Source organism: Nicotiana attenuata, unplaced genomic scaffold (genome assembly GCF_001879085.1).
Source record: "Nicotiana attenuata strain UT unplaced genomic scaffold, NIATTr2, whole genome shotgun sequence".
NCBI lineage: Eukaryota > Viridiplantae > Streptophyta > Magnoliopsida > Solanales > Solanaceae > Nicotiana > Nicotiana attenuata.
Genome location: NW_017670264.1, coordinates 44,580 through 57,775, shown reverse-complemented (window position 1 = coordinate 57,775; position 13,196 = coordinate 44,580). Strand labels below are relative to the sequence as shown.

At 34.2% G+C, this 13,196-nt stretch overlaps 1 protein-coding gene across 1 annotated transcript; it reads right to left on the bottom strand.

Annotated features, from left to right (window-relative positions):
* Nucleotides 1–6,949: 6,949 nt before the first annotated feature.
* On the bottom strand, nt 6,950–12,934 carry LOC109236920 (tryptophan synthase alpha chain-like). Its single transcript, XM_019403156.1, has 9 exons — nt 12,639–12,934; nt 11,877–12,023; nt 11,717–11,782; nt 11,380–11,488; nt 9,888–9,964; nt 9,072–9,149; nt 8,355–8,432; nt 7,386–7,445; nt 6,950–7,300 (listed from the first exon to the last, which is right to left on the bottom strand). The coding sequence occupies exons 1-9, from the start codon at nt 12,831–12,833 to the stop codon at nt 7,166–7,168; spliced, it is 945 nt and encodes a 314-aa protein (XP_019258701.1). The 5' UTR covers nt 12,834–12,934; the 3' UTR covers nt 6,950–7,165.
* Nucleotides 12,935–13,196: the final 262 nt, after the last annotated feature.

Here is a 13,196-nt window from a genome sequence, read left to right as displayed (position 1 = left end):
GCATCTCAAACAGCACATTTTTGATCAGTTGAACTCTGCCACTATAGGATAAGAATTTTGAGGTCCAGCATTTGATTATGTTGGTGATCTTCTCCACTAATGGCATGCATTGTTGTATTGACAGTTTCCTTGAAGATAAAGGGACTCCCAGGTATTTGAAAGGTAGAGCTTCCAGCTTGAACTGATAGTCAGTCTTGATCAAGTCTTTGAACTCCTGAGTGACTCCAGCTACATAGATAGAACTTTTCTCCAAGTTAGCTATGAGTCCTGTCACCTTTGAGAAGTGATTGAATTTGTCCAGCAGCAATTGAATGGAGATTTTATCAGCTCTGCAATACATAATCAGATCATCTGCAAAACAGATATGAGTTAGGTTTAACTTGGCACATTTTGGGTGGAAGTTGAAATTTGGGATGTCTTTAAGAGTCTTCAATGTTCTACTCAGATATTCCATCACAAGGACAAACAGGTAAGGGGACATGGGATCCCCTTGCCTTAGTCCTTTCCTTGCTTGGAATCTATTAGTAAGCCCTCCATTTATCAGAATTGAGTAGTTCACATTGGTGACACACTCCATAATCCACCTTACCATCTTGTTTGGGAAACCATATTCCTGCAGAACCATTTCTAAGAAAGGCCATTCAACAGAGTCATAGGCCTTCCTTATGTCCACTTTTATAATGCACCTGGGGGAGACTCCTTTTTTGTTATATCCCTTAACCAGTTCATGAGCAATAATCACATTGTCCAGTATACTTCTTCCCTCTATGAAAGCTGATTGAGCATGTCCAACAATGAGGTCCACCACTGTTTTCAATCTTGAAGTGAGAATTCTTGCAATGAGTTTGTAGATAGTTGTACAACATGCTATAGGTCAAAACTCCTTTACATAGGAAGGACTGGATACTTTTGGCACCAAAGTAATAGTAGTACTGCTGACATTCTTCAGTAGTTTCCCTGATTCAAAGAATTCTTTGACTGCCTTTATCACTTCCTCTCCAACTATGTGCCAGTACTTCTTAAAGAATTCAACTGGGAATCCATCAATTCCTGGTGCTTTTCATTTGGCATGCCTTTAAGTTCTTGTAAAATCTCTGTATCAGTTACACTTTTAACAAGTTGCTGTTGCTGTTCTCTATTCAAACAAGCTCCATTCCTGGCAATATTGACATCAAGGCAGGGTAATTCAGTAGCCCTTGTTCCCAGCAAACCTTCAAAGAAAGCTATGAACTCCTGTTCTACCAGCTTTGGATCAGTTAGCCTGTGCCCTAGGTCATTACATATAGTAGAGACTCTATTTCTAGCCTGCCTTGCTTTTAAATGGGCATAGAAAAATTTTGTATTAGAGTCTCCTGCAGATATCCACATAGCCCTTGATTTCTGCCTGTACACCTTTTCCTGGATACCTTCCCATTTCTCTACTTGTAGTAGCAATTCTTTCTCCTTCAGGATCAGTGATCTATTGAATAGATCATCATCAATCTCCTTTTGAACTTGTTGCAGCTGATCCTTTAGGCCCTCAATTCTTTTGCCCACTGAGTTGAAAGCTCGATTCATCCCCTTTGCTTTATAACCTAGACTCTGCAGCTTCTGCCATACTGAGTACATAGCATATCCACTGATGTTTTGGCTCCAGACCTCTTGTACCATCTTGGTAAATTCATCCTCCTTCATAAGTACTGTCAGCAGTCTAAATGGTTTAGGCAAAGAGTTTCTTTTTACCTCAGTACTCAATAATATGGGAGAATGATCAGAAACACCATAATTCTCATAGATTGCCTCTATGGTGTTATATTTCATAAACCAGTAGGGGTTCCCTAGGGCCCAATCAATGTTGCTATATATTCTATCATCAGCATCTCTTTTATTACACCATGACCATTGGCACCCTTTTCTATTCAGCAGTCCCAGGCTTGTATCCTCAACACAGGTTTGGAAGTCTATCACCTCACTTTGACTGACTGGATTTCCATTGAGTCTATCATTTACAGACAGCATTATATTGAAATCTCCTAGCACAAGCCAAGCCTCCACCATACTGCTGTTAATCTGCCTCATCTGTTGCCATATTTCCTGCCTTTCTGCAATGGTATTATATCCATAGATAAAAGTTACCCAACAGTGGAATGTTGAGTTTTTGTCTCTAACTTCACAGTGAACCATTTGAGCTCCAACATGAATTATGGTTAAGTCTACCTGTTGTGCCTTCCACAGTATCCATATCCTCCCATTGGGATCATATGAGTAGTTTGAAAATATGTCCCAATCCCCAAACTTCCTTCTAACTTTCTCCTTATTCTTTATCTTAACTTTTGTCTCAAGGCATCCTAATAAGGTTATTCTATTCTTCAGCAGAAAGGCCTTGAGTTCTTTCTGCTTATAGGGCTTATTTAGCCCTCTAATATTCCAAGAGCTGATAATCATGGGGGATGGGCAAGGGGAATTCTTCCTTCCTTAGATGTTTGGCTAACATCCTCCCCTTCTTGTATCCTTAGAGCCTTAAATCTGTTCTGATGTAGGAGGCTTTCAATGGCCTCATCAGACATACCCCTGGTTGAAGTTTTTACTCTTGGATTCTGCACCTGTTTCCCTTTTGATTTGGCTACTTGGAACTCTTCTTTTTCTTTATTCTCACTTCCTGTAGTAACTACTTCTTTTACTGTAGTAGTCACTTGTGCATTGTTCCCTTCTTGTTCCTGAACCTCCACTGTAGGTTTTGGTTTGGCTATCCATTTAGTCTGTGGTTTCCCTCCCTTTTTTTGCTGAAAGTCTTTCTGATTTTTAATTATAGGTTTAGGTTGTTTCATTACCTCTGCTGGAGCTCTACATTCCCCTGTCCCATGACCAATCACTAAGCAATCTTGGCAAAAAGTGGGTTGCCAGTCATAGCTTAGTCTTTGTTCCCTATTTTTTCCTTCTGCCATTTCTATCAATATTGTCTCAGGTAATGGTTGCGACACATCCATTTCAATCAGCATACGGGCATAAGAAATCCTTGCTTCCTGAGCTGTCAATTTGTCTGTACAGATAGGGTTTCCAATTGAGCTTGCAATTCTTCCTAAATTCTCCACTGTCCAGAATTTTATAGGCAACCCCGGAAAATTAACCCATACTGGGATATTCTTTGTATTCTCCTTGCTCATCTGGAAATCTGGATCCCATTTCTTCAAGATCATTGGTCTATTATTGAAGGTATATGGCCCATTATGAAGTACTGCATCTCTATCCTCATCAGATTCAAATTTGAATATAAAATAGCCTTCATCATGGATTAATACCTGAGGGGTCGTCACAAATTGCCATACCCCATACACAAATTTCAGCATCTCCTTAAATTGAGGAGATCCGCCTATGACATAGCCAATTAGACTAGTGCTCCACCTTCTGCTTTGCTCCTCCACTTCTACTTGGTTTAGTCTAACAATTTTCCTTCCATCCTTGATAATAGGGGGGTAATAATTCAGTTTCAATCCTTGTTGAACAGATATATTACCTTGGACTATCTCAGCTAACGTTGGTTTGGTCGTTGTTGACGAGAAAGTTAGCTTCCTTGCTGCTGTCGCTGCATCAGCTTCCTTAAGTGCTGGATCTGCAGGTGTCTCTTCAATTGGAGCTATCGGAGCTTGAATCTTCACCAGCTCCGTTGGATCTTTCTTGTCCTGTCCATGCATAATCGTTGGTGCACTACCCATGCCTTTCATCCAATGGAACAGTTGCACCGTCCCCAGAGTTTGAGGGATCCCTGTTTCTGGTGTAACTAACCTATCGTCTTCATCTTCAGCTTTCTCTTCCTCATCGTTGCTCTTCACCTTAGCTATGGAGTTTCTCTTCTTCTGTCTAGCCATCCCTAGCGGCGTAGGTTAGCAGTCCTTGCTTAACGTGCGCCGAGAGAGAGAATATCACCTATCTTTAACACCTCATCACAGGTGTTAGGAAGGAAAAATATCTAGGGAAGATAAAAAAGTTAGTACAAAAATTTACTTTTGCCTTTTGTCTGTTGGTTTTATCCGATGGGCTACAATTTGATATTAGTTTTATCTGACTGGACAATTCGGGTTACGTGCAAAAACTTTGGGCTAATACTTTTTTTCAACGGCCGTACAAGGTAGTTTTCTCAAAAGAAAAAGGCTCCAAATTAAGCCAAGTAGCAGCCTCACAATAGGTCAATTGACAATTTAGGACAAAGTTAGTCACAAATAATTAGTTTATTTTTAAATTTAAATTTTAAAAAATTTAAATTATGCATTATGTGTTGTTAATAATTAGTTACTCTCTTTGAGCTAACAAATTTGGAGTTCTAAAATTATTTTAAAATAAAAAATAAAAATAAGAAAGATACCAATTCAAATCGAGGAGTAGTTACTTCCTAATATGAAAGTCTATAATCTATTTAAAATTGCCAATTGTTTTTGATAAAGTAAATAATTTAATTTTGAATTTAAAAAAATAAAAATTATTTTGATCTTTTAGATAGAAATATTTGAGTTGAGACAAAATAAAAGTTCATTGGCTTATGTCAAATAATGCTACCATAGCCATAATTAAGAATATCAGTATATTTATAATAAAATAGTAATACTTATCTGTTTATATTTTTACAAAATCAAATTACAATGATTTAAATATGATCATATTTCAATTATATGTAAAATTAAAAATGCAGAAAACTAATTACAATATTACAGTAAAAATATACAAAGAAGAAAATAGAGATGATATGAGGATATTTTAATATTTAATTAATTAATAAAATGAAATAAATTAAGTAAATAATACACAAAGATATAGTTTAAAATTTAGAAATTTGAAGAATTTGAAAAATAAAATAAAATTAAGCTCCAAAAAAGTTGGAGTTTAAAATTAGCTGTAAAAAAGGCTAATTCAAATTAGGGAGTAGTTTCTTCCAAATATGGTAGTATATATTTATAAAATATCAATCCAAACTTTTAATATTTATTGATAAAGAAATTAATTTGAATTCGAATATTAAGATAAATATATTATTTTGTAGATAGAAAGTTTTAAGTTGAGATAAAAGAAAAGTTTATTTGCTTATGGAAAATAATACAAAAATAGAAATAATTAAGACTATCAGTAAATATTTGATAAAATAGGAAAATACTTATTTATTTATATTTTGAAAAAAAATCAAAACTAAAATTTGATTTAAATATGATAATATTTTTAGTATATGTAAAAATTTAAATGAAGAAACTAATATTATAGTAGAAAAAATATACAAAAGATAAAAATAGAGATAATATGAGGATATTTCAATATTGAATTAATTTAGAAAAATAGAATAAATTAACTATTTAGTACACAAAGATATAATTGATAAATTAGAAAATTGAAGAATTGTAAAAAATAAAATAAAATTATGCTCCAATAAAGTTGGAGTTTGAAATTGTTTAAAAATAACAAAACAAAAATAAATAAAATAAAAAACTATCAATTTAAATTGGGGAGTAATTTCTTCTCTCTATGATAGTCTATACCTATAAAAAAAAACTAAGAATTCAAACTGTCAATATTTTTCTGATAAAAAAAATAATTTAAATTCGAATTTAAAGATAAAAATATTATTTCGAATTTAGGTATAGAAATATTAGAGTTGAGATAAAAGAAAATTTATTTGCTTATAGCAAATAATGCAAAAATAGCAATTATTAAGATATCATTATATTTATGACAAAATGGTAAAATTAGTTATTTGTACATTTTTGTAAAAAATTCAAAATTATAATTTGATTTAAATATGATAGTATTACGATTATATGTGAAATTCAAAATGAAGAAAATTGATTATAATATTGCAGAAAAATGTATAAAGATGAAAATAGGATAATATGAGGATATTTTAACTTTGAATTAATTTAGAAGAAAAAATAAATTAAGTATATAATACACAAATGTATTATTGATAAATTTAGAAAATTGAAGAATTGTGAACAATAAAATAAAGTTTAAAAATAATTTTTGAGAAGTAATAGTGGACATTGATATTAAGGCAAGTGACACGCTAATAAACTTTCATATTAATAATGTAATAATATTAAATAATAAAAAATATAATAAAGAAAAGTAAGAAACAAAAATGTAATATGGTGAACTATGTAATTCATTTTTCTTTAATTTCATATAGTTTAGTTAATGAAATATTGTATTGAGAAGTAAAAAGCCAATTGAGATTTTATTAACGCAACATGATATAATTATGATAAAAATATAAATTATAATTTAAAATAATGAATATTCTTTAATATTAAATGCGCAACGCGCGGGTTCTAATACTAGTATTATTTAAAAGAAGCAGACACTCCCAAAACAGCAATCAAATTTGAGGATTATTCCAGGCTTGAGTAAGTTCATTCTATTCCTTCCATACTCTAATTTCTAGCCTCTATATTTGCTGCTTGACACATTATTTGTTAGCAATCTTTGTGTTTGGTTCAAGTAGTTTAGGTAGGCCTCTGGTTGCTTCTAAGTTGTCTTCTGTCCACAACTTTTAGGAACACTCTTCATTCAATTTCTGGAGTTACATCTTCATATCAATGCTAGACTAGATTCAAGTCTAAAAGCTCTTTTATTGTAAGTTTATTATATTGTTTTTTAATTGATAAATTTTCTGTCTTTGTGCAGAGAAAATTTAGGATAGAACTTAGAAGCATAGTCGACTAAAATGCCCAACTTGTGGAGCAGACACGAGAACCCGATTGAAGTATCGAATAGAAGACAAAGAAAAGTAAACAAAAATCGGTATAAACGAACCCTGATCATACAGTTCGACTGCTTAGATTTTAGGGAATTATTCAATTTCTATATATTTTTATGAGAAGAAAAGAAAAATATTTTGAGATGCTGAAAAAAGGGTGTATCATGTGAATTGCCAAAAGCACTTATTAGGATTTTCTGTGAAATTTCAACATTGAGAAGCTGGTGTTGCTAATTTAGGGGGAAAATATGCTTTTGCGCTAAATTTGAATAACCATACAAAAAATCAAGAGAATTCTGCAACTAATACAAGCTAGAGTATGAATGTCAAAATCTTAAAGCTTAGATCAAACAAAATCTGTTTCCAGGATCAATTTGCTTCTATGAGCTGGAGTTTCAAAAATGAAGTGCTAAGCTTGATGAAACAAAAATCATCGATTCTACTGTTAAATCAAGAGAGTGCAGATTTTAAAGATTTCGCAAAGACCTCTAATTCCTTTAAGCCTTCTTCGGGGGATTTTGCTTCACCTAGTATTCTTACCATTGCACTACCAACAATCACACCATCAGCTCCCCATCCTGCCACCTGCAACACGTGCATCGAAGCAAAAGAGTAAATAACCATTTTTTACCTCTCAGGAAGCTTTGTTCCAAGTCATTGAAAAACTTACCTGCTTGACGTGCTCGGGTTTTGATATACCGAATCCCACAGCCACTGGTTTAGATGTTGCCTGTCAAAGAGCAAAGGACAAGTTTCACACAGGCTCAATAATTTAGGCCTAAAAACTTGGGGGAAAAAATAAAAGGGAGATGCTTCGGAGAGGTCAAAGCCATGTTTTATTGCAGGCATCCAAGTAAATCGGGTAATGATAATCAAAACAAGGTAAGTAGTTTTGTTTACTTTCAGAAAACTGATTCTAACCCAAGAATCACATTCTCATGATTGAGTATGCAACTGTATATACAGACAAAAGAATGTGTATTGTAGAAATCAAATCGGAACTTTCAGATTTCACTTCAGATGACTCGGACATCCCTAGACCAAGCAAATCTGAGCAATCACAGCACAAGGATGGTGCTCAGCATTCTTTTTAATCTTGGAATCCGAAGTGGTTAGCCTAAAGCAGAATATAATACTGTTGTAAAACAAGCTTCAGAAGGCAGCAGACCTGGTTAAGTCCAAGGAAGCCCCGTCTTTGAAGCATTCTATAAATCGCCACCGAGAAATAACACAATATTATGTAATTCAACTAGACACTTCTTCGATCCAAGGATGATTTTTTTTTTCCATAAATTTTCTTTTTTGGTGATTATTTCCTCAAATCCAAGGATGAATTTGCAATTCTAATTAAACAAGAAACATCCGGAACATTTGAAAGGAAAAAGAAAGAAAAGAGAGAAAATATCTGAAGTTTGAATGAGCTAGTTAAGTAGATTTAAAGAAGCAAGTAGAAGTGAAAATTTTCCATCCAATGTTCTTAGTGTCCTTCAAGGAAGGTCTAGTATGCCGAGATCTGTATTTTTGAACTACATATCAAACCATCTTCTTCAAGACCATCATGCAGAACATAAGAATTTAAGACACATTCGCTTAGGCATTATATGGAAGACGTGAGAATTATAAGAAGCGTAAGCCAAACCTCTTTAATGTCGATCAGGAGCGATTGAACCTTCGAACTGACAAATTCACGAGCTCCAGTAACTCCAACTGAGCTCACCTACAAGTTCAAGAACTAAATAATAAATTTTTACTAGCAACAGTAGAAGTGAAACGAAGAAATTGTCATCTTCACCAGCATATCTCAAGTGAACGATTTCATTAGAAATATCCATAAATATTGGTTCAATTTTTCACATTCTCATATCTATGGTACATCTAGATTTTAGCTTCTTTTAATTTATTGAAGCTGACACTATAAATATCAGCAAGTATGATGTCAAAGTGCTGCAGATCAATCAACCCCTGCTAAAAGTATGCATTTACATCCCACAGTTCAATCCACAGGTTGTAATTGACAAGCTATATTCATGGGTGTCTTACATTCTGTTACTCAAGATATGATTATTAAAAATTGAAGCATGAATCAAAATAATAGTCCATTAACATGTGGTATAGGGAAAGAACTTGAGGTTGATATGCAAACTGACGCTCATCAAGTGATCACCAGCCAAGAATCTAGATTATTGCAACCACGTGTGCATAATTGAAAGTGAATAAATTCCAGAGCGAGGCCCAAGAAACAAAAGGGAGGGTAAGACATTGAACAAAATCTGAAAATGTTGCACCTTATTTGTAAGCAAACGGCAAAAACAGTAATGGTTAAAACAGCTTTCTACTAAACGAGAGAAGTTCTTACAAGATACACGAATCCTTCTGAAGCTTCAGTAATGGCTTTCATACGAATTGTTGGAGTAGTCGGTGTAGTAAGCAATACCTAAACAAAAACGAAAATTTTGAAATGGGAAACTAGGATAAGGCAAATATGTTTTCATTGAGGAAAAATTGTACAGGTGAATGATCAAATGCTATGCTCAATCCAAACAAGAGGAAAAATTTCGCAATATCACCAAGAATTCACATCAAGGTCACCAAAGAAGAATAACACAAAGAAATTCGAATAAAAACAAGATAAGACAAAACAATGAAACAAAATTGATAACCTCTTCTAATGGAGGAACCTGCAGAAATTGTTCCTTTTGATACATCATCAATATAGACATAGGAGTCCACCCTCTACCAACAAATAAATTCATTGTCCACCATTTCCAAGCACTCCATGACTCATGCAACATAAATAATAGCCTCATAATTTGATTGAAAGAGTCATATCTATCCAACTTCAAAGACATCTGTTGCATTCACCCAGATGGAAAAAATGTTCTTTTCATGTAAATGATAGCATGCTATTATCCTATACACATGTAAGCATATCCACGAGCATGAGCAAATCACATAAAGGCAATTACTCGTGACTCAGAGTGGAGTATGGACTAAGAAATTTGCTATGTAATCACGAAGCAGATATATCACGTGAAACTAACTGCACATCTAAGGACTGTGGTAAAGGATTTGTTTATTTTTAAACAGACAAATGAAGAAAATTATGTGTCGAGACCTTGTTGCATCTCATGATAATTGGAAATTGCGATAGATATTTGGCACAAAGACTAACCAATTCAATATTATGCCTAGCAGCTTCCTTTCTTAAAATTTCAGTTTCCTCAAGAGGGACATCTGGAACAACAAGTCCTGAAAAGACACAGAATTATCATAGTGAGACATATAACAAGTCGGAACGAAGAAAACATAAGACTAGGTCAATGGTGTGAAAGAAGACTGCATTATCAGCACCATGTTGGATAATGCAGCAACTAAAATAAAGAAAACTCATTCACTTGCAAATCTTCAATTATCAACACTTGTTTGAACTAAGGTATAGCTGTTGTTGTACAAACCAATCAACATTTATTTAAGGTATAAGTCATCTCCACCAACAAATGTTATAGACAGAGATGGTGGAACAAAACTAAGATGGGAAACTCCAATTACCATGCAAAATAGCATAAAGGTTGCATCAACCACAGGTTGTTTTCAGCTTCTTTTTCTATCTGTAAAACTTTATGCTTTTACTCACAATGCGTCTCTACTGCAGTTTTTGTAAGATGTACTAAGTTGGATGACAAAATGCTTTTTTTTAGGATATTGAAAGAAGACTTTTACACAGTTTAATCATTTTAGTGCAAATATTTCTTTAGATAAAGTACTTAATATTTTTTTTGATTTGCGGGAAGTAAACCCTCATGTATACCAAAAGTAGAGAATCTCCACCTCAAAAAAAGTTTGACACCTTACAGATCCCAACCAATCAATACTAACTATGACCTCATGGGTACACCAAAAATTCGCTCGTCTTGGTGCAAATATAACATAGAAAGGAAAAGGAAGAAAGAAAAGCCTGTGATAAGACATGCCTCATTATCAGAAGTTCAAAACTAATCAGTAACTGGTGGGGGAAAAGGAGCCCAAAATTAAAACGCTAGCTTTAAATTTGCAAAAATATTAGGGCTTAACCTGTTATAAGTTGCTAAATGATTGGTAGTCATCAATTCATCCAAAACATCTTCTCATTTTAAACAATTCTCATAATGCCAGGACATCTAATAACAGAAGCACAAAAGATTTATCCCACTGCAGAAGAAAGTTATACAGAAATAGTCACTAGTTCCCAGGAATCATCCATATGCTAGATGATCTAGTCCATCTCCCTTTGTAGTTTAGCAATCTCTGCTAAACTCATGCAGGTTATGCTTTGTGGCAAAATATTAATCCAGCCTTCATGAGATAAGTTGAACTATAAAACGTTAGTGGACCAAGGGAAGGACATAAAGCTATCTAATCCTAAGACCAAATTCACATCAGTAGTAGTTCAAAATAAAGGTACATGAAGAATCACTGGATATTTCACGTTATTTGGGGCATATCATATAGGAACAGACATTCTCACACTAGAAACTCTTTTTAGTCCAATATTTCACTAATAAACATCAACTTGGTGTCAAAACAACATATCAAGCTATATAAGTGGCTTCAACCAAATCATCCACTCGTCTATTAAACTTGTCCAACTATCACTTCTCACACTAATAATTCAAAACTTAGATTACCATGTACACCAGCATCTCTCACAGTGGCCATGAACTTTTCAGTACCGCGCTTAATTATTGGATTATAATATGTGAACAAGGCAATTGGACAGGACAACTGAGGCACAACCTGTCAAATATTGAGAAATAATTTTAGATTTCATAAAAGACATTTGACAAAATATGGAGCAAGCACACAACAAATCGAATCATAATTACTACCAGTCGGTCACATAAGGTCCATCAATAAAGTAATTTTTAGCAAGGACTGTTTGTATCTACAATTGCACTAGATAGTTAACAGGGGATTTTACTGCTTGTTAATCTCTAACTAGAAATTCGAGGCTATGGGGTTTACATCTTTTAACATTGATAAGACTTTGGTAAAATTGGTCCCTCTACTCAGTGATCTTGTTGCAGCAGCCTGAAAAAACAAATAAGTAAAGAAGAATGAGGATATACAAGAGGTATAGGACAAAATTTTAGGACTAAAAATGCAGTAATCACTTAATCAAGACCTGGATGACTGGACCATCAGCCAACGGATCAGAGTAAGGTACTCCTAGTTCTATGATATCCGAACCACATCGATCAAGCACTTTCAGTGCTTCTGCAGTTGTTGACATGTCAGGATCCCCAGCAGTGATGTATGGAATTAATGCCACCTTTGCAACATAAATTTGAGTTTAAATTCAAAAGCCAGAGATAATATGTAGGAATACTTGTCAACGATAAAGCAGCTCCAACTTTTGACAGAAGAGCTATGAAAGAAGACATCTTTCTACCCTTGACAACTACCCACCAAAATAACAAACCATTTTGACTATCTTACACAAGATATGCTTGCATAAAACTAAAAACTTCCCACGGAATTTTTTTTGTCCGATTCAATCAATGTTCAAAACAGAAATTCAATTAAAGCAGGTGAAAAGTCTCTTAACACAAAAGTCAGAATGATCAGTAAGAATCTTCTCTTTTGTGGGATAAACTGCTAACGGCTGTATATTTATCACTAATTTCAAATTTTGCATAGGAGCTACAGATAAAATTCCTCACTAGCAATCCCACAAGCCTAAGTATCAAATCCAAGCTTTTCTTGGAAACCCAATTAAAGCAAATCACCATTTCTTTTCAAATTCTGAACCAATGCCCAACTCTAATTAACCTTCAAGAACGTAAACACGTAAAAAAATTAAGAATTATACAAAACAAAGGAAACACAACCCACAAAAAAATTCCTTTTCTGGGAAGAAGAAGAATGAGGAGGCGGGAAGTCATACTTTGCCTTGTTTCCTCAATCGGGTGAAAGTCTCAGAAAGTCCAACAGTGGGTGTGGTGCTGAGAGCAGCCATGGGAGGTTTGACGGAAGTTGAAATTTTGAGTCTTTGGGTATTATTATAGGAGTGAGGAAAAGCGTGATTTTCAAGCTTGTTATTGGAGTGAATGAAGTGGGTTGCTTTTAGAAAAGATGCCATAACATCAGGACTTTTAAGTTTTAACTTTCTGCTAATGGAGATGAGGAGATATAGCGGCAACGCACGGGGTATATAAGCACGGGCCTACTGTAAGAATGAATTGGCTGGATTTGGGAGAAGTTTCAGATGCGGGTAAGGCAAAAAAGAGTATTCACACTTAAGCCACCTATTTTTTGGTGTAATTGCATTTGGGGGTTGTAATTTGGTCATCGTTGTGGCTAGGGGTGTTCATAAAAACCCGAAAAATCAAACCAAACCGGCCAAAAAGATGGATACTTTTTAGGCTTGGTTTGGTTTAGGTTTTGAATTTTAAAAACTGATAAAAAAATTTGGTTTGGTTTTGATTTTAATCAAAAACTAACC

Coding starts and splice junctions, on each gene's coding strand:
- LOC109236920 (XM_019403156.1), bottom strand. CDS start 12,833: ATGGCATCTTTTCTAAAAGCAACCCACTTCATTCACTCCAATAACAAG. Junction 8,433..9,071: donor CAGAAGGATTCGTGTATCTT/GTAAGAACTTCT, acceptor TTGAACTTGTAG/GTGAGCTCAGTTGGAGTTAC. Junction 7,446..8,354: donor TCCTGATCGACATTAAAGAG/GTTTGGCTTACG, acceptor GCTCTTTGACAG/GCAACATCTAAACCAGTGGC.